This window comes from Gossypium arboreum, chromosome 9 (genome assembly GCF_025698485.1).
Source record: "Gossypium arboreum isolate Shixiya-1 chromosome 9, ASM2569848v2, whole genome shotgun sequence".
Lineage (NCBI taxonomy): Eukaryota > Viridiplantae > Streptophyta > Magnoliopsida > Malvales > Malvaceae > Gossypium > Gossypium arboreum.
Window position 1 is genome coordinate 59,404,230 of NC_069078.1, and position 27,220 is coordinate 59,431,449.

Consider the following 27,220-nt stretch of genomic DNA (forward strand, 5'->3'; position numbering starts at 1 on the left):
CACCATTTCAAGCATGTATCAATTTTCCATAATAGCATACAAGTAAAACACATTAACATAAACCACATTACATACAAGCACAACATTCAATTAACATAATTACATGCCCGATTAAGTTACACGAACTTACCTCGACATTTGTTCGCGTAAAAAGTCTACTAATCCGAAACTTTTTCTTTTCCTCGATCTAACCTTGAATTAGTGTTGTCCGGATCTATATAAATGAATTTAACCATAAATTTTACAAATTTCATATTTAAATGGACTCAATTTATGTCTTAGGAAAAATTACCATTTTGCCCCTAACTTTTCCATAAATTTTGGTTTTGTCCCTAGGCCCGGAAAATGAAACTTGTGCAAATTACTCCCTATTTCAAGCCTAACCAAAGCTCCATTACAAATTTTACAGCACATGTATTCATTAAATTTCATAATTTTTTATCAAATTTTACAACTTTTCATTTTAGTCACTAAATTATGTTTTCATCAAAAATTACTTTGTAAAAATTGTTTATCTATCAATAATCTTTCATTTTCTACCATAAATTTTTAATTTCCAGCATATACATCAATGACCCATTTTTCATACCTTGATAACTTTTCAAATTAATCCCTCAAATAGAGAGATTAAGCTATCCCGGTTTCAAAAATACCAAAATTACTAAATCGGGACAAGAGAACTTACCCAATTAGGCCTTGAAAGTTTTTTTTCTCTCTCCTAGGGTTTCCATGTGTTTTGGGTTGAAGATGACATAAAATAAGATGATTTCTTTTATCATCTTTTTAATTAATTAAGTATTTTGCTATTTTCAATTTAGTCTTTGCCCTTTTTTATATCTCTATGGATGAGTCATCAAGAAAAATCTACATACTTTTCTTAATAGTCTAATTGCCATATAAGGACCTCTAGTTTTGAATTCCATAACAATTTGATCCTTATAGCTACTAGAATTCGACTTTCGCATTGTATGCGATTTAGTCCTTCAGTAATTAAACACTTAATCGATAAAATTTTCATATCAACATTTTCACACGACATGCCTATTATAATACGGACCATATAATGATATAAAAATAAATCATATTTTTGGATCGGATTTGTGGTCCCAAAACCACTGTTCCAATTTCACTGAAAAATGAGCTGTTACAACTCTCCCCCCTTTAGGGATTTTTGTCCTCGAAAATCTTTCCAATAAAAAGATTCAGGTATTACTTTCTCATAGTATCCTCAGGCTCCCAGATAGCCTCTTCAATACCATGTTGTTGCCAAAGAACTTTTACTAAAAAGGCTTAACTCTTTTATTTCCCGATCTAAGATTTTGATTGGTTCTTCACCATATGTCATATCAGGATGAATCTCTACTTCTGTCAGAGAGATAACATATGAAGGATCGGATGGATACCACCGTAGCATAGACACATAAAAAAACATTATGAATCCGATCAAGCTCTGGTTGTAAAGCTAGCCGATATGTAACCGGTCCAATCCTTTCTGTAATCTCATATGGTCGAATGAATCGTGGACTCAATTTTCCTTTGCGTCCAAACTGGAGAACTTTCTTCTAAGGTGACACTTTCAAGAATACTTTGTCACTGACTTGAAATTTTATTTCTTTTAGTTTCAAATCAGCATAAGACTTTTGAGGATCAGAGGCTACTTTCAAGTTGTCTCAAATTACTTTCACTTTTTCCTCTGTCTCTCAGACCAAGTCGACTCTGTTTAACTTTTTCTCACTGAGTTCTATCCAATATAATGGAGTTCTACATTTGCGACCATAAAAAGCTTCATAAGATGTCATTTTAATACTAAACTGGTAACTGTTATTATAATCAAATTCAACCAAAGGCAAATACTTTTCCTAGTTACTTTCAAACTCAAGTACACAACATAGAAGCATATCTTCCAAGATCTGTATTACCCATTCAGATTTATCATCTGTCTAGGGATGAAATGTTGTGATAAGATGTAACTAAGTACCCAAAGCTTCTTACAGTTTGTTCCAGAATCGATATGTAAACCGAGGATCTCTATCTAAAATAATAGAGACAGGCACTTCATGCAACCTGGCAATCTCAGAAAAATATAATTCAGCCAATTTATCCAATGAATAATCCATACGTATTGGAATAAAGTGTGCAGACTTTGTCAACCGATCAACGATTACCCAAATGCCATCATTCTTCTTTGGAGATAGGGGTAATCCCATTACAAAGTCCATGATAATTCTTTCCCATTTCTATTATGGTATCATAACTGGCTGTATTAGTCCAAAAGGTAACTGATGTTCAGCTTTTACTTGCTGACATATCAAACACTTAGATACGAACTCAAAAATATCTCGTTTCATTCTCGGCTACCAGTACATCTTTTTCAGATTATTATACATTTTATTACTACCAGGATGTATAGACATGTTACCATTATGAGCTTCATTCAAAATCTTCTGTACCAATTCTAAACTTTTCAGTACACATATTTTGTCTCTGAAATACAAGCAACCATCAGTCCCGATCTGAAATTCTGAGTTAGGAGTTAATTCACTCTATACCCGTTTTGCTTGCAACTTACTATCATTTTTCTGAGCTTCAGAAATCTGTTGCAAAAACATTGGTCTAGCTTTTAACTCGGCTATGATTGAACCATCATCAGACAATAATAATCGGGTATTTATTGCTTGCAGAGTTGTAACGCTCGGGTTTGTGCAAGTATACACAGTCGTTATCAAGTAATAAGTAAGTATCGAGTTATCGTCTGCATAGGGATTGTATTCATGCTACGTCACTCAATTATAAAAATATTATTAACAATTTGGTAAATAGAAACACAATTTGATTTGGAAGTATTGATTAAAATTATGCAAAATTAATCTAGATGCAATGATTCCTAATGTGATTTATCCTAACATGCAATTATATGAATGAAATAGATTTTAGCAAAATTAACACAATAAGAAACAATTATAACAGAAATAAGCTAGGACAATTACTTTAATTAAACTCAATTTATTATCAACATGCTTAATAATATTCGAAAAATATTCCATGGCAACTTGATCTTTCATGAGTTTGGAAACCACATTAGGTCCTTTCGGAATCCTTTACCTAGTAAATATGCATTTTACTAATCCTTATTTACTAAGGGTTTCTTAGTATTTGTGCGAGGTAACAGGGACATGTTAGGTTTGAAACAGTTTAATCACACAAATCTAAAAACTATGCATATAACAGAGCCTGGTTAGGGTTGTTATGCAACCTGCAATTTAATCGGGTTAGGATCTAAATTGAGCATGCACATTTCAATTATGCGTCCATTAGCCATCGTTTGGTTAGGATCGCTCAGCTAATTCAAGTGCATTTCAATCACGTATGAACGAAATACAGACTTGATTTTAATTGAAAACATGATCGATTGAGGCATAAACATTATAAGCATGAATAAAATAATTATTATTTAATTAAAGTAATCATCCTAACTTAAATAAAATTAAACTATCATTGTTATAAACAAGAACAGTAAACACATAGCAAACATTCTTGAATTAAATTAAAGAAAAGAAAGATTAAACCTAAATCAAAGTGGCTGTCACCCAAGACTTTAACTGACGAGGGCTCCTTCGTTCCTTCGCTTTGCTCCTTTACTGATGGCTCTCCGAGGTGGCCGACCCAGGGCTCTGTAAGAGGCTAATTTTCTAAAAATCTTTATTCAAAGATGATGATAGGCGTGAGGAGAAAGAAAGCTAAGAGAGTTGAGAAAGGAGAGAATGATGAATGAGTGAGGGATGATGGATAAGTGTGAAATAGGGTCTTATTGCTAAAAATAGGAGTGTCCATCTTTTGAAAATTCTTCCAAGGGTGGCCGGTCATGATTTTTGGAAGTGTGGCTGATTTTTGCTTGATTTAAGTGCCACAACATCATCAGGATCAGGACTCGGTCAATTTCAAATCTCCGATTTCTTCAACTCTTCAAAGACCTTGTGTAATTGAACCAAAATTTGATTTATGAACATCCACATGCAGCCGAATTTTGGGTTTTACTTGGCCCTCCATTTGGATGGTTTTGTAATTAACATAAAGCTCTCAGACCTGTCCAACAATAGTAGATAATTTCAAGGACCAAAAAAATAAAATTTACCCACTTTAATTAATCAATTTACTTAATTAATTAAAACCCAATTTATTAATGAAATATAATAAAATAAATTATTAAATATAACTTTATATTTTATTATTTAATTTAATCATGCATGGCCCACTTTATAGCTTAAAAATATAATATGCTTAAATTAATATAAAAAAGTCATTTTCGCATAAAAACTATATAATAAAGCATAAAATCACATTTTAATAATTTCTATGTCCCAATTTCATATTTTCATATATTTCATTAACTTATTAAACAATTACTTGGTTTTAATAACAAATTTAAGTAAAAGGTGATGAATTATATAGGAAAAATCCTATATATTTTTAGTTTACAAGAATATACAAGGATTTTCTGCTCAAACCATCTGCCACTATATTGGCTTTTCCCAAATGGTAGTCAATAATAAGATCATAATCTTTCAATAACTCAAGTCATCTGCGCTGTCTCAAATTCAAATCTTTCTGTGACATCAAGTATGTTAGACTTTTATGACTAGTGAATATGTGACATTTTTCACCAAATAAGTAATGCCGCCAGATTTTCAATGCAAACACTATGGCCGCCAATTCAAGATCGTGTGTTGGGTAGTTCTTTTCATGTGGCTTTAGTTGTCGTGAAGCATAGGCTACTACCTTACCATCTTGCATAAAAACACAGCATAATCCATTCAATGACGCATCACTATAAACTGTAAATTCCTTACTCGATTCAGGCTGGACTAATATAGGTGCTTCTGCCAATAAAGCCTTTAATTTGTCAAAGCTCTACTGGCATTTCTCGGTCCATTCAAATTTCACATCTTTATGCAACAAACGAGTCATCGGAGAAGCTATCATTGAATTTTTTTTTACAAATATTCGATAATAACCAGCTAGTCCCAGAAAACTTCGGACTTCAGACACATTCTTCGGTGGCTTCCAATTAACAATGCCTGAAATTTTATTCAGGTCTACCCTGACACCTTCAGCAGACATAATATGCCCAAGGAAACTAACTTCCCGTAGCCAAAATTCACATTTACTGAATTTGGCGTACAATTGTTTCTCTCGCAGGGTTTGCAACATTACTCTCGAATGTTTAGCATGTTTATTTTCATCTCGAGAGTAAACCACAATATCATCTATAAATAGCACCACAAACTTGTCTAAATACGGGTTGAAAATTATGTTTTTCAAATCCATAAACACTGCAGGTGCATTTGTCAAGCCAAATGGCATCATAAGAAACTCATAGTGTCCATACCTGGTTCTAAAAATTGTCTTTGGCACATCCGATTCTTTTACCCCTAGTTGATAGTAACCAGAACAGATATCAATCTTCGAAAATACAGTGGCACATTTTAACTGGTCAAACAAGTCATCAATACGAGGCAATGGATATTTGTTATTTATTGTAACTTTGTTGAGCTGTTTGTAATCAATGCACAACCTCAACGATCTATCTTTCTTCTTTACGAACAGAACCGGCAGACCCCAATGTGAGAAACTAGTTTGAGAAAAACCTCTGTCAATCAACTGTTGTAACTGTACTTTCGACTCTTTCAATTCAGTAGGAGCCATCCTGTAAGGTGCTATGGATATAGGTGTTGTACCCGAAACAAGGTCTATAAAGAACTCCACTTCTCTATCCGGTAGTAAACTCCACTTCTCTATCCGGTGGTAAACCAAGTAATTCTTTTAGAAATTCATCAGGAAATTCACATACAACTGGCACTGATTGAATCTTTGACTCAGATACTTTAGAATTCAACACATATGCGAGATAAGCATCACACCCCTTTCTAACATATTTCTGTGCTGACATTACTGAAATCACATTAGGTAATCCATCCAGTTTATCAGATTCAACATGAAGTAATTCACTATTCTCACATTTCAATACAATATATTTCTGTTTACAATTCACCACTGCATCATATTGGGTTAACCAATCAATTCCTAAGATCACATCAAATTCATCAAATGACAATAACTTCAAATCAGCCGAAAAGTGATAACCTTTTACCATCAATTGAAAGTTCTTACAAACTTTATCCACCATAACACACTGGCCCAGGGGGTTTAAAACTTTAACCACAAATTCAGTGAATTCAATTGGTTAATTTTTAACAGTCGCTAAGTTCGTGCATATGTATGAATATGTGGAACCAGGATCAATTAATTCAGTAATATCAGTGTCAAGTAGAGAGAATGTACTAGTAATGACGTATGGTGCAGAGACATCTTCTCTAGCACGAATAGCATATGTCCTTGTAGGTGCTCGTGCCTCAGATCTAACTATAGTATCCTTGGTAGTACCTCGACTACCACCAACATTGTCAGGATGGGGGGTGGTCTACCCCTCGAGATAGGATTACTTGGCTTTAGAGGTGGTTCAATCTCTTTTTCAACTATTTCTGGATAATCTCTGAGAAAATGCTCAAGTGAACTACATCCAAAACAAGCTCCACTTCTAGACCGATATTCCTCATGATGAAATTTGTTACAATGTTTACATTTAGGTTTCGGATTATTGACACTACCCACACTGGTCATAGATGGAGATAAAAACCTCGGGTTAGAACATTGAGAGCCCCGCTCTCTTCTAAATATCCCATAGTGGTGATCACATGATCATAATACTTCTTTAATTTCTTAGAAGCAAATGATTGTAACTTACTCATAGTTCTTTTTCAAAAACCCGAGCCTCTCTCTTGGCTTATTTCTTTTCTTTACTCAGTTCCTCAGCTTTGTGTTCTTGGTCAACTAGCGCAACAAATTCCTTTATTTCAAGAATCCCAATCAATAACTTGATATCTTCATTTAAACCTTCTTCAAAGCGTATACACATTTTAGCATCAGTTAGAACCCATTCCTTAGCATACTTGCTCAACTGAACAATTCCCGTTCATATTCAGATATGGTCATGTTTCCTTGTTTGAGTTCTAGAGATTCTTTTTTTTTTCTGATCCACAAATCTCTGACTCACATACTTCTTCCTGAATTCAACTTGGAAGAATTCCTATGTGACATTCTCCCTCGATACTACTGAAGTTATGGTATTCCACCAATGATAAGCTGTATCTTTCAGTAGGGATACTGCACATTTCAGACATTCGACAGGTGTGTAGGATAGTTCATCAAAAACCTAGATAGTGTTTTCTAACCAAAACTCAGCCATTTCCGGATCATCATCTACGGTAGCTCTAAATTTTTCTGCCTCATGCTTACGGATTTTATCTATCGGAGGCTTACCAATTTTAACAGGTTCGGCACCCTGTGGTACCTCAAGAATCGGTTGAGGAACAGGTAGAGGAGGTCGTTGTACAACAGAGTTTGTTCTCAAGTACTGGGTAAACCATTCATTTATCATTTGAAAGAAGGCTTGTTTCGTCTCCTCACTTCAGCCTTCAGACACGAGCCTTTCACTACCAGATGCAGACACAACTCTTTGAACTGAAGCTAAAGCATTGCTCTCAGCTTCCTTGGATTCAGCACTAGTTTGGTTGGATGACATGACTATATGAAAAACACATTTAAAATGATAATGAGTCATCACACTGTTACAAGTTATATAATGGCATGTATAGCTAAACTCTTGTTTGCTACGTCAAATTCTAGAATCGGCTAAACCGTAGCTCTGATACCACTAAATGTAACACCCTTAACTAGTATTTGTTGCTAGAACAGGGTTACGGAGAGTTACCAAAACTTTCAAAACATTTTTCAAAATAAATTAGGAAAATTACTACTCATTAGTCAAGAACATTCATAACATCTCTTGATCGGGCCCTCGAGGCCCAATACGAGCATTAGAATGGAGTCAGAACTTAATCGAGACCTCTAAGAATTTTTCACGACTTTTCAAAAAATTTTCAAGGTGAAGGGCTCACACGCCCATGTGGTCTAAGGGACATGCCCGTGTGACCCTGGGACATGTCCATGTTGGAAGTTGTGTTCGACCCCGTGTAACTCTCTGAATTGCATACACGACCATGCCATACACCCATGTGCTAGGCCGTGTGGTTAATTAATTCAATTCAAAAATAGGTGTAGGTTTCACATGACCAAGACACACGCTCTAGGCCGTGTGGAACACATGGCTGAGACACACGCCCGTGTCTCTACCTGTGTCCCTTACCTTAGTTTAACTTAGGCATTCATAACATTGATCACATATTCTTAACATAACACATTTGTGTATATATATATATATATATCATAATAATCTACTTAGTTATACCAAAATAAACCATTACTAGCCATTCCAATGGCTAGGTTACAAAATAACATTTCAAGCCACTATTGGCCAAGTTGTCCTATACATGCCATTATACCAAAATGATTTTACTAAGTGTACCCAAAATGACTAGTTGATAGTGTGACGATGCTCCAATGATCTTCCAACCTTCACGAGCTTCCGAGCACTATAAAACAGGGGAAAAATAAAATGGAGTAAGAGTTACATGCTTAGTAAGTCCGTATAACGGAAACTAAACTTACCAATCTTATTTATTAAATCTAAGCATACAATGTCATGTTTCCATCCATTTGGCTAAATTGCCTAATCACATACATTCAATCAAACATGTTAGTTACCAAAATCTTCATATCAATCAAGTAACATAGATGAGCTCATGAAGCAATATTCTTTCAAGTCATTATCATTTCATCTCAAAATTCTCATGCCATGTCAAGAGTTTTATGTCCGTTGAATCATTGACTTTCGATGGATGCTAAAGTAGTACACTCGAAGTGTACGATTTAATAATCCGTCAATTCCTTATTTAAGGGTACCCCTTAGGGCACTTAACCAAGAAGCTATCTCTCGAGCCACTTATCGTATAATAGGATTATCAGTCCAGGCTAAATCCTTTATATAACGTATGTTCAGAGGAGCTCGATTAGGATTACCAGTCCAAGCTAAACCCTAATCATAACGTATGCTCAAGAGGTATTATATTGGGATTACCCGTACGGGCTAAATCCTTTCTTTAACAAGGTCAATAGGATTACTCATCCGAGCTAAATCCTGCCTGCAACAAATGCAGGACCTTATTAGTTTCAGGAGAGCGTATATAATCATCGAAATTCACATTCAAACGGGACTTAACCCTTTATCACCATTTCAAGCATGTATCAATTTTCCATCATAGCATACAAGTAAAGCACATCAACATAAACCACATTACATACAAGCACAACATTCAATTAACATAATTACATGCCTGGTTAAGTTACACGAACTTACCTCGACACTTGTTCTCGTAAAAAGTCTACTAATCCGAAACCTTTTCTTTTACTCGACCTAACCTCGAATTAGTGTTGTCCAGATCTGTATAAATGAATTTAACCATAAATTTCACACATTTCATATTTAAATGGAATCAATTTACGTCTTAGGCAAAATTATCATTTTGCCCCTAACTTTTCTATAAATTTTGATTTTGTCCCTAGGCTCAGAAAATGAAACTTGTGCAAATTACTCCCTATTTCAAGCCTAACCAAAGCCCCATCCAAAATTTTACAGAACATGTATTCATTAAATTTCAGAATTTTTTATCAAATTTTACAACTTTTCATTTTAGCCCCTAAATCATGTTTTCATCAAAAATCACTTTGTAAAAGTTGTTTATCTATCAATAATCTTTCATTTTCTACCATAAATTTCTAATTTCCAACATATACATCTAGGGGTGAGCGTTCGATCGAATCGAATCGAATGAAAAAATTTTGAGTTAATTGATTTGACGAATCATATTTTATCATCCTAATTTGATTTGAAATTTTCTCGATTTGAGTCGAGTGAGATGGAATTCAAATCGAATCGAATCAAATCGAATATATTTGTTCGAGTTAAATTTTAAAAAATAATATTGGGTCCTTGTAACCATTGTCACCTATCGTAATAAAATTTGTCCACCTTAATTAGAATTTTTATTAACTTTCATCACCTCATAATTTATTTATTAATCTTTTATATACGGGTTAACTTCTTTGCTTGCTTAGTTGTTTCAATTATCTTTAGATTCTTGTCACTATTTATTTTGGAATTAAAATATATTAAATATAAAAATGTGATTTTTAATAAAATTTATTTTAAAGATAAAATGTGAAATTGATACCAAAATAAAATTTCAACATGAATATTTAATGGCATAATTAATAATTCAATTTTAATATAAATATTCAATATGACTAAACAATTCAATAATATAAATAATATAAAATGTGAAATTTAATTTAATAATATAAATAGTAGATATAAATAAAATTATTACTATTTATGTTTAGTGATTTTTTGGATAATTTTGATTTTTATTTGAGAGTAAAGGCTGAGAAGTAAAAATTTAGAGGGGAAATAAAAAGTTTTGGGAGATAAAAGTTTGAGGGAAAGTAAATATGGGGAAGTAAAATTTTGGAGGGAAAATAAAAAATTTTGAGAGTTTTTGGGAGTAAAATTTTGTGAAAAAGTAAATAGGAGAGTAAAATTTTGGTGGGAAATGGATTTTGGGTAGATTGGAGGGTTGGGATGGAAATGGAGTAAAAGTTTTGGGGGGAAAGTGGGAAGGAGTAAAAGTTTTTAGGGAAAAGTAAAAAGGTTTGGAAGTTTGGGGTAAAAATGTAAAACATTATAGTTTGATATTCAAATTATTCGAGTTATTCGAATTCGAAAACTCAACTCGATTCGAACTCAAAATTCGAAAAAAATCGAGTTAACTCGAATAACTCGATTCGTTTAACTCAAATTTCGAATTTTTTTTATTTTTTCGAGTCAAATCGAGTTTTGCTCACCCCTATATACATCCATGACTCATTTTTTGTACCTTGATAACTTTTCAAATTAATCCTTCAAATAGAGAGATTAAGCTATCCCGGTTTCAAAAATACCAAAATTACTAAAAATGGGACAAGAAAACTTACCCAATTAGGCCTTAAAAGTTTCTTTTCTCTCTTCTAGGGTTTGCATGTGTTTTAGGTTGAAGATGACATAAAATAAGATGATTTCTTTTATCATCTTTTTAATTAATTAAGTATTTTGCTATTTCCAATTTAGTCCTTGCCCTTTTTCTATATTTCCATGGATGAGTCATCAAGAAAAATCTACATACTTTTCTTAATGGTATAATTACCATATAAGGACCTCTAGTTTTGAATTCCATAGCTATTTGATCCTTATAGCTACTAGAATTCAACTTTTGCATTTTATGTGATTTAGTCCTTCTCGTAATTATATACTTAATCGATAAAATTTTCATATCAACATTTTCACATGACATGCCTATTATAATACGGACCATATAATGAAATAAAAATAAATCATATTTTCGGATCGAATTTGTGGTCCCGAAACCATTGTTCCAATTTCACTGAAAAATGGGTTGTTACACACTATGATTACCTGTTACGTTGTTACATGCTCTCTATTACTCAAAAATGTCGAATTTTATACTTTACCTCTACCTTTGAATAGAAAAAAGGAAAAAAAATTCTCTTTTTCAATCTTTCGCAACAAGCAAATCCCTCACTCTCTCAATTTTATTTCAATCTCATCAATATAAAACCAACAAATCTCCTTCTTGAAAAGTTTTATTTCTCTTACAACGTTGGAATTTTTCTTTGTTTATTTATTTTTTTCACTTTGTCTAGTATGTCACACTTTCTTTCATTGTTTATTTTAATTGTTTCAATTTGATTTTAGATTTCTTTCTGTTTTATAAATTCCCTTGCAGGCTTCAATTTTCTGTTACTAAAAAATTACAAGTATTTATTCGAATTTTGTTGGCTTTCTTTTTGTTAAAAATATTATTTTGCACTTTCCATTTATGAATCTAAACCATTCATGAATCTAAAGAATTAAAATAGTTGTGTTAAGTAAATTGAGTCTATCTCTTTTAAATTTATTATAAGCTCTATAAGTGTGTTGAAGAAAGTTGTGGATGTAAGGCAACATAAAAAGAAATTGTCTCCTTAATATCAAATCTAGTTCTTCAGATATTTATAATCTTTAGTATGATACCCTCAATTTTTTCCAACAAATTTGGTATTAGAGTTTCGATTTGTATGAGAACAAGTGGCCAGCCCTTTTTAGTTTTTCAATCTTGCTCTTTTTAAGGGGTGAACAAACTCATGCGTGGAACCTTCTTTGTTAATGTCCTCATCATGTGTATTGCTTTTTTTAGGTTCTGGCATCATGCTACCCTCTTCCACAAATATATAGTATCAGCAAGAACTTTATAACTCTCTGATTCATTTAGCTCCTAATTTTTGTCATATTGCTTCAGAAGCTTCTTCAATACTAGTTTCACTTTTTCCTCACTAATTCTTATTTTTTTCATCATGCGGAAGGCTTGCAAAACTCTGGGGTTTGGTGTCATAATGCTTTATCAGCTATCACTTTTGTAGGCTTGCAAACACCGCTATTTTTACCATAAATTTTCGGTATGAGAGTGACCTTTGTGTTGTAAAGGTAAAAAATTGGAAAAGTTAAGGTAATTTTTGGGGTTTTTTTTTTTACAAAAAAGTAAGAGTGTATGAGAATCTGATGTGAAAAAAGGATATTCATTCCATATGAAGTACCTCTTCCCTTCTCCATCTCTAAAATTCTTTCCAACACTTGTATTTTTGTTGGGTTTTAAGACACTTTATCTGGATGAAGTATAAAGCTCTATGAGAAACTTGGGCAACAACATAATAAATCCGGATAAAGAATGAAGAGAACTTGAAATTCAAGTCAGGAGAATGAAAGCAAAAAAAGAGAGAGTATTTTGGATGAAATTCTAATGAATTTTCATTAACTTGAATGAAGGCTAAAAGCCAATACATATACCAAACACAAGCTGGTCAAAATGAACAAATTTCACCTAAACAAATACCTACTACCACTAAGCAACATTGAAACTTGTAAAACATTGCTTGTACACTTTGACAAGCTGATTTATCAGCTTAATACTACCTAATTGTGCCATTCACTTAGTTTGAATCTGACTAAGTTACAAAATATTGATTGAAGTAACACAAATGAAACTAAAATAGAACAGTAGCATTAACATCCTCAGTTGCATGTATTTCATCTGACAATGTTGCAGTAGCTTGATCTACTTCTTCATACTTCATTTGTATAACTTACGTTGCATGAATTTCTCCTTGATTGCATGAGCTGCATGGAGGCCAACTTCAACACTCCTCCTTGGCTTCCATGCTGCAAACTCTCATTTGCCTTTTTAATTTGATGAACCTTGACGCACTAATGGGTTTTGTCAAGATGTCAACAACTTGATTTTCAGAATTGCAATGAACCAATTCCACCTCTCGAGCTTGCTCCATTTCTCTAACAACATGAAGCTTAATATTGAAGTGATTTGTTCTTCTATGAAACACTGGATTCTTTGCAATTGCAACAGTAGATTGATTGTCACATTTTATCTCTGTTGCTTCCCTTTAGTGTTGATTCAGATCAACCAAGATTTTTCTTAACCAGACAGCTTGGTTCACAGCTCCAACAACTGCTACATATTCTACTTCAGCAGTTGACTGAGCAACAATATTTTGCTTCTTTGAACTCCAAAAGAAGATAGCTGAACCAAGGGTGAAAACATACCCTGAGGTGCTCTTCATGTCATCCATTAAACCAGCCTAGTCACTATCAGTATAGCCAACTAATTTCAAGCTTTCAGCTTTGCTATATAGCATTCCATAACTCAGGGTACCTTTAATGTACCTGAGCACCTTTCTTTGCTGCTTGAAAATGCATCTCATTTTAGCAATGCATAAAACTTGAGAATAAACTCACAGCAAACATAATATCTGGTCTAGTGACAATTAAATAGAGCAAACATCCAACTAGACTTCTATAGGTTGATTCACTGAATTTTACAGAACCACCTTGTCTCGATAGATTTTCTTCAATGGCAATTGGTGTTTTTGTTGCCTTGCAGTTCTGCATGGAGAATTTGTTCAGGATATTTAAAGAAAAAGCTCTCTGACTTAGGAAGATCCCATGCTGAGCTTGAAATACTTCTATACCAGGGAAGTAGGACATTTGTCCCAAACCAGACATCTCAAACATTTGCTCCATTTTGCATTTGAAGTCTGTCACCATTGCTTGATCTCCTCCTATCACTAACAGGTCATTAACATATAGAGACACTATCAGTTGATTTTTACTACCTTACTTTTTCACATACAAAGTAAGTTCACTGATGCTTCTTTCAAATCCAAGGCTAGCTAGATAGCCATTGATCCTGCTATACCAGGCTCTTGGAGCCTGTTTCAAGCCATACAAGGCTTTCTTCAGTTTGTACACCTTGTCCTCTTCACCAGCCACTTTGAATCCTTCAGGCTGTTCAACATAAATCTCTTCTTCAAGAAATCCATTGAGGAAGGTTGACTTTACATCGAGCTGATGGATTTTCCATTGCATTTGTGCTGCTAAGGCAACTTGTAGCTTTATGGTGTCAAGCCTAGCACTGGTGCAAAGGTTTCCAGGTAGTCTATGCCATATTTCTGGCTGAATCCCTTTACAACCAGCGTTGCCTTCAATTTTTTCAAGCTACAATCAGCATTTTGCTTGGCTCGATACACCCATTTCACCCCAATGATCTTCTTTTTAACTGGCCTTTCAGCTAGTTCCCATGTCTGGTTCTTCTCAATTATGTTGATTTCATCAGCCATTGCTTGTTTCCAGCCTTTTTGAGCTTCAGCCTCTTCAAAGTAACTTGGTTCTACTATTGCTACTCGAGCTCGTTCATAAATTTCAGCCAAAGGTCTAGTGCCTCTGACTGGTTCATCATCAATGTCTATTTCTAGACCATTTTAATCTGCATCAGTCTGATCTGTTACATGGTCTTCAAGAACTGGCACTACCTCATTCTTTTCCCAATTCCAACTTCCCTTTTTATTGAACACCACGTCTCTACTCACAAGCACTTTGTTTGTTGAAGGATCCAAAATCCTATACCCCTTCTTGACTGTGTGAAACCTACCAAAACGCCTGCTTGAGCTTTCTTATCCAGCTTGCCTCTTTTTACAGCTGGTACTTGTGCATAACATATGCAACCAAAGATTTTTAGGTAAGCTAAAGATGGCTTGAACCCGAACCAGGCCTCAAATGGAGTTTTTTGAGTCAAAGCCTTGGTTAGAAGCCTATTTTGAATGTAAACAGCAGTGTTAACTGCTTCAGCCCACAAGGTTTTGGGCAAATTCTTCTCAAACATCAGGCACCTAGCCATATCCATCAAGCTTCTATTCTTTCTTTCACTTACACCATTTTGTTGAGGTGCATAAGTGTTGGTGAGCTGGTGTTTAATGTATGCTTCATCACAAAAGGTATTAAACCCGGATGAAGTATACTCAGTCCCATTGTCTGACCTCAAAGTCTTTAACTTGCAACCTATTTCAGTCTCTGCTGTAGCTTTAAACTTCAAAAATACTAAAGCCACTTCTGATTTCTGTTTCAAAAATAAATCCAGCAATATCTCGAGTAATCATCAATGAATAAGATGAAATACCTGCTGTTATTCAGAGATTGAGTCTTCATTGGACCACACACATCAGTGTGTACAAGTTGTAGTCTTTCAGAAACTCTCCAGGCTTTGTTTGAAAGAAATGGAAACCTGGCCTGTTTTCTTAGCTAACATACCTCACAAACTTCTTCTTTTTTGACTAAGTTAGTGAATATTTCAACCAAATCCTCCCTGACCATCTGAGCCATGGACCTGAAGTTGATATGGCCAAGCCTTTGATGCCATAACTTGGATTCATCAGTAGAAGCTGTGTAAGCTGAGTTTGAGGCTTTGTTCCAGTCAACAATAAAACTTTTATCTGTCATGGCTAATGTCATGAGATTTGATCCGCTTGGATCTGTGATTTGGCACTCCTGGCCTTTGAACACTACAGTATAGCCCTTCTCAAGCAACTGAGCAATGTTGAGCAGGTTTCTATTAATTCCAGGTACCAAAAGAACATTTAAAACTAGATTGTTACCTATGGGAGTGCTAGTCAGCACATCCCCCTTACCTTCTGCCTTGATGAAGTGGCCATTTCCCACATTCACCTTGGTTTTGAAACTTTTTTCTATTGACTTGAAGATTGCAGCATTTGGTGTCATGTGGTTTGTGCAACCACTGTCAATCATCCAACCTTTTGTGGTTTTTTCTTTTGTAGTTGAGCAAGAGACTGCAAAGACCTGTTCTTCATGGTCACTGCCCTCTTCAACTACTCGAGCTTCAGCTTTTGGCTGTTGTGGTTGATTCTGCCTTGGTTTGCCCTTATTTTTGCAAACTTTTTCAACATGGCCCATCTTCTTGCAGTATTTGCACTGCACATCAGGCCTGAACCAACATATTTCACCCGGATGACCTAGCTTTCTACAGTGTGGGCAGGGTGGATATCTTCTTTCACCATCTACTTTAGGCTTGTTTCTCCAGGTCTTTTTGCCTTTGTAGGCATTTGTGCTAAAGGTTGGCTTGGTTTTGGCTTGGAAGGCACATTCTTGGTGCTCCTCCGGTCTACTGGCTTTCCTTTGCTCTTGAGCATAAAGGGCATTGACCAGCCCTGTTAATAAGATGCTGGTCAGATCTCTTGAGTCTTCCAGGGATGATATTTTTGCCTCATACCTCTCTAGTAAGGTTGAACCACTTTTTCCACTATCCTTGCTTCAGTGAACTGTTCCCCAAGCAATCTTATGCTGTTTACTACAGCCATGATTCTATCTGAGTATTTCTTTACTGTTTCTTCCTCCTTCATCTTCAAGTTTTCAAAATCCCTTCTCAAATTCAGTAGTTGTTGTTGCCTTGTTCTTTCAATCCGTTGGAACTCCTCCTTCAACCTATCCTAGGCCTACTTTGGTTGTGAAGATCACATTTGGCACACAATTCTGAATGCAAGACATGACTTTATGTCTCTTGGTCCTTTCATCAGCATGCTGCTTGATCTACGCCATTGTTGGGTTTGCTCTAAGTGGTGCTGGTTCAACATTTGAGTTGATCACTTCCCATAGGTCGAATGCCTATAGATAGGTCTTCATTTTGAACACCTATATGTGATAGCCCTCTCCATTGAAGACTAGTGGTGCAGCTGGTGAGAAGCCTGATGAAGCCATTTGTTTTGAAGGTTGAAAAAAAAAAACAGGTCCACTGAGAATGTAGCTCTAGATACCAATTGTTGGGGTATTGAGGCGCTTTATTCGAAGGAAGTATGAAGCTCTGTGAGAAATTTGGGCAACAACGTAATAAATCCGGATAAAGAATGAAGAGAACTTGAAATTCAAGTCAGGAGATTTGAGCTTGAAAAACAAAATGAAAGCAAAAAAAGAAAGAGAATTTTGGATGAAATTCTAATGAACTTTCATTAACTTGAATGAAGGCTAAAAGCCAATACATATACTAGACACAAGTTGGTCAAAATGAACAAATTTCACCTAAACAAACACCTACTACCACTAAGCAACATTGAAACTTGTAAAACATTGCTTGTAAACTTTGACAAGATATTACCTAATTGTGTCATTTGCTTAGTTTGAATCTGACTAAGTTATAAAATACTGATTGAAGTAACAAACATGAAACTGAAATAGAACAGTAGCATTAACATCCTCAGTTGCATGTATTTCATCCGGCAATGTTGCAGCAGCTTGATCTACTTCTTCATACTTCATCTACATAACTTATGTTGCATGAATTTCTCCTTGGTTGCATGAGCTACATGGAGGCCAACTTCAACAATTTTTTATCTTGGTTTTTCTTTGCTCCGCTTGTATGTGATTAACGTTTGGATCTTTGTACGTTTACTTTGATTGGTTTGGGTAATGGTAATCCTAAAAATTAACTTTCCAATATCACCATTTTATTTGTTTGATAATATCTCGCCTTCCAACCACACCATAAAGCCTGCAGTTCTTCAAAGTAAATAGCAGTGAACTCTTTTAGCTGTATTTTTAACTACACCATAGTTATATTCATTTATTTTTTAGTCATCATGTTCTATTATTAACACTTATGTTAATTAAGTTTAATTATTAAATTATTTAACACTTTTAGAAAATCAAATTAGCCTAAACTTGATGACTTCTTTTAATAATAATCTAATATAAACACCATATATTCAATATTTTTTCATATGTAATGTATTGATCATAACATGAAGACTAAAGCAGCATCCAAATTTTAAACAAATATGAAAGATAATTATCATGTAAAGTTACTTGCAGATTCTTTAATAGATACGAACTATGGTTATTTTGAAGAAAAGTCAAGAGTAGAACCATTGGTGTTATCTGTGAACAACCAGAAAGGTCCAATTTCTTGGAATATCCGGTCAATCAAATCTTGAGATGATTATGTCACCCTCTTCTAAAACATTTATCGATCCTTTTGGTGTAACTTTCATTAGTTCAAAAATTGAGTCAACACTCTCATTTGCAAGCTCAAAAAAACTGCTCCAACTTCTTTTCCCTGCAGCAAACCATAATGGCAAAAGGCTAATCTGGTTGCATGGAAGCCAAAAATGAAAAGGAAAACTTGTGGCTATTGTAACATGTCAAGTATACCATAAAGCAAAGCATATACCCTTTTTCAAGTGTTTGTTTGAAGTACTTGCGAGAGTTTCTGCATTTCTTAATTAATAGCTACAACAATCACCAAATATCTCATTCAATTGTTGCAATCTTTACTCTCAAGTATGTGGACGTGTAAAAATGAACTATTAATAGTATGGTTACAGATGTGTACTATAGCGAGTTGTTTATAGCATGTAAGTATCTCATAGGAGGTTGTAATTTCTTGTATGTAAGACTATAGAGGTTGAGCTGAATTCTAATGAAGACTGTGTCTGCAAATTTATTAAGATTTTTCTCCTCACATCTAATTATTTATCCATTTCATTTCCTTTTTGTTATGCATACATTTTTAAATGATGAAGTCTGTATTGTCTTGGGACCTTTGCTCACAAAATTGCCAACTGAAAATGTGCTTTAATTGTACCTAATTCAAAGAATTAAAAACTTTAAATTTTATAGGAATAATTAGAACAAAAAAATTGTATCAATTAAATTAATAAACTGGACTACTTCAATATAAAAGATAAAATTTGAAGGGGTATAGTGGATGGTAACATCTTACTGCACAAGACTTACACGTATTCCACAATTGTTATCCCAAACATGCATGGTTCATGCAAGTTGTCTTGCCAACTTACCTTTCTTATTCTTATTATCGATAAACATTAAAATTATTTGTTAAAACATATAATCATCATTTGATAATTTTTATTTTATTTTTATTAAAAAAATCCATTAAGGGATATATAGATGATTTTGAGTATTTTAAAATTTAGAGTTTTTACTCTTTTAAAAATTCTATTAAAAGATAAATTTGTCATTTTAGTAAGCTTCTGTTCTACTAAACTAAGCACATGAATGCTATTACAATATTCATCCCATTCCATCCAACCAAACTATTGTTATACTTATTTTATTCCATTACAACTCTATTTCATACTGACATAAGTCATTTTATTACAATTCTATCCATTCTAGTGAATTAAATTCAGTGTAAGTTTTCACGACCAAACCCATGATTGAAATGGTTAAACCATTGACTCTCGATTCTTGATTCGATTGATCTGATTGATTTGTTTAGTTCAATAAAATAAATTATTTAAAAATTAAAAATAGGACAAAAATCAATTTCACCTCTTTTTTAATTCGATTCAATTGTTAGTTCATATCAATTAGCAAATTAACCAATCCAACATCTTTGTTTTGAACCAATACTTCAACTAATTTTCAATCCCAACGTAGTTATCCAATACTTTTGATGATAAAACTCAAATGGAACCCAATCTCGTTTAACTCGACTTAAATTATTATAGAATAGTGTTTGTTTGGTTGGGTAAATAAATATTTCTCTAAATTGCTATGAATTAAAAATAGTATTAGGTAAGAGAATATAAGAAATGTAAAAAACAATAGGAAAAGAGGTTTTCGTACATAAAATTAGTGTCCAAAATGTACCAAAAGTGGTTTTGGATAGTAAAATGTCTAATTAACCCTTATAGCAAATTGAAATTTAAAATTGGAATTTTTTTATCATTCAAATATGTAATTATTGTACATAATTCAAAGAAAATATTAAAATAAGTACTTGGAAGAAAATGTGTTGAAATTAGAGGATTAACTCTTAATATCATGTTAAGATTAAATTTTAGTACTCAATGTTATTACTCAATTAGAATCCACACAAAATGAAGGTTCCAATCGAATAATCTAGCAATTTACGTCCATTAATTAAGCATATGAATCCATAAGTAAAGGTATGTCCATCAAATGAGTATCCAATAAGTCCAAGAGTTTTGCAAATGAATCCATAAGCAAAAGATGGTGCAATATGAAGGTTCAACTGTTTAAGTGTAGTCCAAAAATAAAACATATGGTATTATAATCATTTGATAACTTCAAAGCTTATAAAAAAGATTTCAAATATTTATTATGTTAATTTTCATATGTCTACAACAAACCAAGGTTAATTTATTCAAGCATTTATTGTGTCAGCTGTTGTCTAAAACAAATAAAAAAAAAATCTTACTTTACAAGTATGATTATGACAAGTGATTGAAAATCAATTTTAGCTCAAATGATAAATATGGAATTTACCTTCATATTTGCAAGAGTCTCACCCTTTCACCTCAGCATTGAAAACTTAGAAAAGCATAATAAAATTAAACAATTCAAACTTAGATGAAAAAACATATTAGATATAAGAAACTTGAGATTTTATACGGATAAAGAAAGAAAGAAATACTAACAAGAAATGATCTTGATCTCCACTCCAAGATGCCTCCCATTCTGAAAAATAAATGCTATACTTATAGAGGTTTGAGAGGAGGAAAATGACAATGCCAAAGACTTGTTAGTAATAAATTGCTAGATCTCACCTCTTTTTCATTTTTTGGAATTATTTTTTACATGTTATTTGATGGCTTCTTTTGTTCAAGTTAACGACTCCAAATTGAAAAGGTCAAAGAAAATTGATTGAATATCTACATATTGTAGAAGATATGATCCAACCACGAAAATGAGTCAAAATTGTCCATCAATATGAAATTTGTAGGATTTCTTCGTGATGCATTTTGATATTGGTGTTCCAATATTTGAATAGATCTTCAACGTCTCTTTCTAATGATATAAAGTACCTCGAAATGGAGTCCAAGAGTTTGAGAAATGATTGAAACAGTAAGAAGTGTTTTGGTTGGAAGTTTTAAATATGTCCAAATTACAAATTTTGAATTTTTGAGTATTGAACTATCACCCATCATCTAAATGCGTGAACAACATTAAAACAAATAATATTTACAATACAAGCATAAAAAAAAAAAAAGTCAAATCAAAATATATAAAAACACTCACTAAACAAATGTAAACAAGATATACCTCAAATAATATGAGTGATGAACAAAATATACATAAAATGTAGTAAAACCTTGCGCGGAAAAGCTCTCAAGCAAGCAAGCAAACATGGAAAGAAGAGAAAAATGATACCAAAATCTTTTATTTTTATTTTTCATTTATCAATTTTTCTTTTTACTTAATTTACATTACTTCTCAAAAATATTTTGAACTAAAAATACTTTTGAACAAAAATTACAATTTTTTACTTCTACTTTTGGCTAAAAAAATATTTTTACAAAACATTTTTTTATCTCAAAAGCACTTTGAAAAAACTTAAAACATCTTATTTAATAATATGTGAAAAGTGCATTTTAGAAATAATGGTAAGCTGATTCGTCTTTTTCGTTTACCTTTACTCACTCTTTTTAATTATCCTTTTTCTCTCGCCATTTTTACTTTTTGTTGTGGGTGTAAAGAGGAAAATAAATGAATTTGATAAAGTGATAATAATGATGGACGAGAGCAATGGAGGGTTAGGAAAGGAAAATGTTAAAAAAATTTGAAGAATAACAAAATTTTAATATTTTATATTTATCTCAAATAATATATTATATTTTTAAAATAAATTTTATTTATTTAAAAATAAGAAAAAGTAAATAACAAGATTATCACATGCGATTACAATAGATATGTCATGTATAAGTAAATTAAACTTCTACGTCTATGGAGAGTTTGAAACTTTGTAATATATATATATAACAAGTTGCATATCAAATATTTACTCTTTATTAAAATAATTATAATAATTCAAATTATTTCTTTATCGTTGGAGTTGTATAACCCGAATTCTTGTTAAAATACTATTTAACATTGATTAGAATAAAATTTTTCAACATTTAAATAGATGTAGTCGAAACTCCTCTTCTATCATTCGATTTTTCAACATTAGTGAATTTTTTTTTCATTTACCCATGATTTTTTCCTAAAAGTGTTTCTATGTAAAATTTGTGTATTTTATTTTTCTTTTCTTATTGCTTTACAATTGTTCTATATTGCCATTATCGATGCTCAATTGTTAACATTCACTTGTTAAATTTTAATTAAAACAATGTTTTTAAAAAATCATCAACCATGTTACTAAGTCAAACTATAGGTGGATAAAAAATTTAAAATTTAGCTTGAGTTTTCATTAATAGAAGTTTAGTTTCTTGGACTTGGAAATTTTATATTAATCAATTAATTCAATCAATATCTTTTTACTTGAGAGAGAAAGTAATTGCAAAATATAACAAAATATGCATAAAATTAGTTGAGAATACGTTTACTTTTAAATTGTTACAGTTAAAATAATTTTTCAGATTCTTGGAAATATTTAAATTTACTAAGAATTTTCAAATAAAATAAAGATAATAACTTTGATATAGATTATTTTAGAATAAATTATGGTTGCAAACCTTCTATATATTTTGTTTAGATTTAAGATTTAATATCTACGCTTTAATTTGAAATAATTTTATCCACTTATTTTTATAGTGTTAAGATATTTTTTTAAAAATACCCATTTTAACTTATTGTGTCGAGACAGATTATTTTAACGTATTAGAAAGGTGATTTAAAAAAATTTTATGTAGATTTAAAAGTAAAAAGAGTTAACGAAAATTAAAAGGTGGAACCAATTTGGGAACACACATCATAGGTATATTTAAAAACAACTTCGAGACTTTGGTATCGTCAGGTAAACAAACAACAAGATTGCTTTATAGTTTAAATTTTCTTGTGTTGTCTTTGTCTCATGTATCGAAGAAAATATGCCCAATAAAATCTCACTCTCAAGACCAAGTAATTCCCATACACGCTGTGAATATTGGCTTCTCTTACCTACTTTTATGTCTTTGTGGGGTGGGATAAGTTAGATAAATAAGTTATCAATAACATATATTAATCTTTGTTGAGGGGTCAAATTTTTGGGGAGAAGTATTTAAGGTTTTGTTTGCTGGGTAGTCAATCGATTTTCTAACAATGGCAAAGGGAGATTTTATTCCCTAACTCTATAGAGAGTCCAGTGTCTTTATTAGACTTTTCGTTGGCTTGTGTTCAGAGAGTTAGGAGTACTTCCATTTGTGAAAATATGACATTTTCATGTTTTTAATAATTATTTCATGTATTATAGATTACTTAATTTCTTAAAAACTTTCTTGTTTTAAGTAGTTATTTCAAGTTTTAAATAATTATTTCATATATCACAAATTATTTAATTTCTTTATAAGTTGAATTACTTGATTTACTAAAGTCCTTTCATGTTTTAAATAATTCTTTCAAGTTTTAAGTTTTTTTTTTTCAAAACTGACAATTGGGTAATCTCAATATTTCTACCCTTAAACTTTTATTTTCTTTCATCAGTCCGAGATTATAAATTTTTTTATCGAGATTATAAGATTTTTTATCAAATCAAAGTTTTTAGAACTAGATCGGTGGTCAAACCGGTCAAGCCATCAGTTCGTTGATCCATTTGGTCCGGCTACAAAGGCAAAGCCAGAATAAATTTTTAGGGGAGGCCGAATGAAAATTTAATTTTTTATAGTCTATATCTTTATAATTTTTAAAGGATTAAATCAAATTTCTATAATTTTAGGGTGGCCAAAGTACAATTTTACCTTTACTAATTTAAAATTTTAAAAAAATTTCAAGAGCCTAAATATAAATTTTCCATTTTAAGGGCGCCAAGGCCACTGCCAGCCCCCCTTGTATCCGCCTCTGTCCGGCTAGTTCGATTGATTTGTCCAATTCGATCAAATAAATCATTAAAAATTCATTAAAAATACTAAAGATTTAGTTCAACCAATTCAATAGAGTTTTGCCTAGTTCCTAAATCAATCGGTTCAAAACCCTTCTCCAAATCAATACTTTAACCGATTCCATTATTATTTAACCGCTTTTGTGGCATTCGATGTAATTTGTTAAAAATTTAGAAGTTAGATTTGTAAGAAACTCAGATTGAGGTGAAGCACAAATAATTAAATTTGAAATCAGATTCTTTTTATATGAAATTAAGCTTGAATTTTAAAAGATAGAGTTCCAACTCCTTCAAAAAATAAGAGTAGAAGTATAATGCAAAAATCATAACCAGTGAACAATGGAGATTTGAGGGTTCAAATGAAATCAAAACTACTAAAGATAACATTAATCTCATAGCTATTATTATAAGATAACATTAATCTCATAGCTATTATTATAAACCAATGAGAAGATCAATCAAAGGGTACAAAATTTCAGACATTAAAGATAATCCCTAACACCAAATTACAATCTCAGGTCTTACAAGACCTAGTGTACATGATATTTCAAAGAGCTTATCGACAACACCAAAGTATAAATGGATGAAATCTTCGTGTTGACGACTATTTCTTATCTATCTATAGTCTAAACCTTCAACGGGGTTTGCTTCCGTATCATTCCATAGAATAAGGATCCGTCCAATCAAAAAAACGATTACTAGAGCTGCTGTGATTCTTTGCCAACAGAAGAACATGAAGATGAAGAGGAGAAAAAACGATATGCATTCCACTATAAGTCTGCCAAAGGGGGAAACAAGTTCTAACATATGTTCTTCCGACTCTTTGTTTTTTCTTGAAGTACCAGTGTCTAACACCTATGTCCAACACTTATTCGGAGATGGGTATAAGGTATGATCGACAAATATATGATATTTCAACTAAAGGATCAATAGAAGACAATATCAGCTAAAACAGTTACTATAAGGCTACCTTATGGTTACATGCTGAAGATATATAACATGAAGGTTTGCCACTCACATCCTCAACCTTCCATGAAAACCTAACAGCTCAATTGATATTCCATGTTGCTCGGACTCCAACGAGTTTATCATATTAAGCTCTTACCACTTGTCCCCAAGTTCCCAAATTTCCTGATACTGCTAGTTCAAGTCCGACAGAAGCCATTGGGTGAAACGAGGGTCTCCAAGTAGGTATCAGCTTCAAAACCATCCCCTGCCGGAATGCCATCAACCACTAGGTACCTATAACTATCGTCTTCCAAGTTGTACAGCAACAGTTTTCCATCAACATCCAGCAGGGCTTCTCTGTTCTGCGCCAAACACAATGGCTTCATACATATGTATGAGAGACTGAGGGTTAGTTTAGTCCATGATTCACCCACACCATACTCAGTCATCACCCAAAAATCATTGTGCATCTGATTGCGGCTATGGAGCACACACAGGCAACCATTAAGAACCCCAACCACGAACTCAAAGCTAGTATCGACAATGTCAGGTGCCGGCATATCTGAAAACACCTCTTCTTCCAAACTAAAAGCAGCAACCACACACCTACAATCCACCCCATCTTCGAAACTAACCATCCAGTGAATAGTCCCATTAAGAAGCACTCCGGATTCAGACACATTATCCACATATGGAAAACTACAAACAATCCTCCAAGAATCAGTTCTCAATGAGTAAACACAAACAGTTCCACAACCTACTTTCACTACCTTATAATCATCATTAACAAAATCGTAACCGAAACCATAAACACTCCAACCGTTCGGAACGAAACCCGAAGGTGGGTCTGGGATTCTCTTGGATTCTCTAGTGGAAGGATTGAACAAAAAAAGGGTATCTTCATCTGGGGCAATACAAACTAAACCATTACAAGAACCTAAGATATCAACCCAATTCCTTTGGTTCACACAAAATGGTAAATTTAACTTCACCATTACTGGAAATTCATCATTACCACCTTCACTTCTTTCACAATACAGAAAACCATCTCTGGCAGAATCTAATAACTCAGCTAATCCATTTGGCTTGTCTTTCAAGGGATAATCAAGCTCTAAAGCTACCAAATTCTCATCAAAACGACCATTTCTACCAATTGATTCATATTCAAGAGAGTACAAATTGTGTGAGGAAATGATTACTCTTTTTCTCTGAGAATAAAAACTATCATTACTAACGGTTTTTTTGAGGTGGGATTTGGCTAAAAGGGGATCTGATATAAGAGAAAGCCATTGTTTTGAGACACACCTGAATTGGCAAAGCGATTTGACGGGTAACCTTGAAAGGATTTCCACCATGATTTCTTGGGGAAGAAGAGGGATTTCAGCTTCAACCGGTGATTGCTGCTGAATTCTTCTTTCTTTATTCATGATTTCAATTGCTCTAAAGAACCAGTTTTGATGGAAAATATTGAATACCCAAAAGGGGAAATAATTAGAAAAGACAGATAAAATGAAGCAAAGTGGGTAAAAGACGAGAGCAATTGGATTTTGAGCAAATTTGGGAAAATTTTTTAGTCAAGTCGACACCTGATGGACTTAACTCAGCCACGACCCCACTTTAAATGATAATTTTTTATTTTGCACCTTTTATGTTTATGAATTTCGATTTTCCTCACAAAATTATCACTTTTGGTCCTCAAACGCGATTTATTATTCACTATGCCAAATTTTAATAAGATAAACATATTATTACATGTGTAATATTATATTAATGTTAACTTTTTACTTTCATATTTTACTTACAAAAAATCAATTAATAGTATCGTTTGCATTAAAATTAAAATGCGAAAAATATAACTACTAAGAAAAATCTAATTAAATAATATGGACAAAATTTACAACTTTATGCATATAGTGAAATTTAACCAAATACATTTAATCGATGCCATCTAAAGATTAAATTTTCTAATT

The 27,220-nt window shown here is 32.8% G+C and overlaps 1 protein-coding gene across 1 annotated transcript; it reads right to left on the reverse strand.

Annotated features, from left to right (window-relative positions):
* Positions 1-24,703: 24,703 nt before the first annotated feature.
* Positions 24,704-26,790, reverse strand: LOC108454725 (F-box/kelch-repeat protein At3g06240-like). Its single transcript, XM_053019294.1, has 2 exons — positions 25,273-26,790; positions 24,704-25,169 (listed from the first exon to the last, which is right to left on the reverse strand). The coding sequence occupies exon 1, from the start codon at positions 26,675-26,677 to the stop codon at positions 25,448-25,450; it is 1,230 nt and encodes a 409-aa protein (XP_052875254.1). The 5' UTR covers positions 26,678-26,790; the 3' UTR covers positions 24,704-25,169; positions 25,273-25,447.
* Positions 26,791-27,220: the final 430 nt, after the last annotated feature.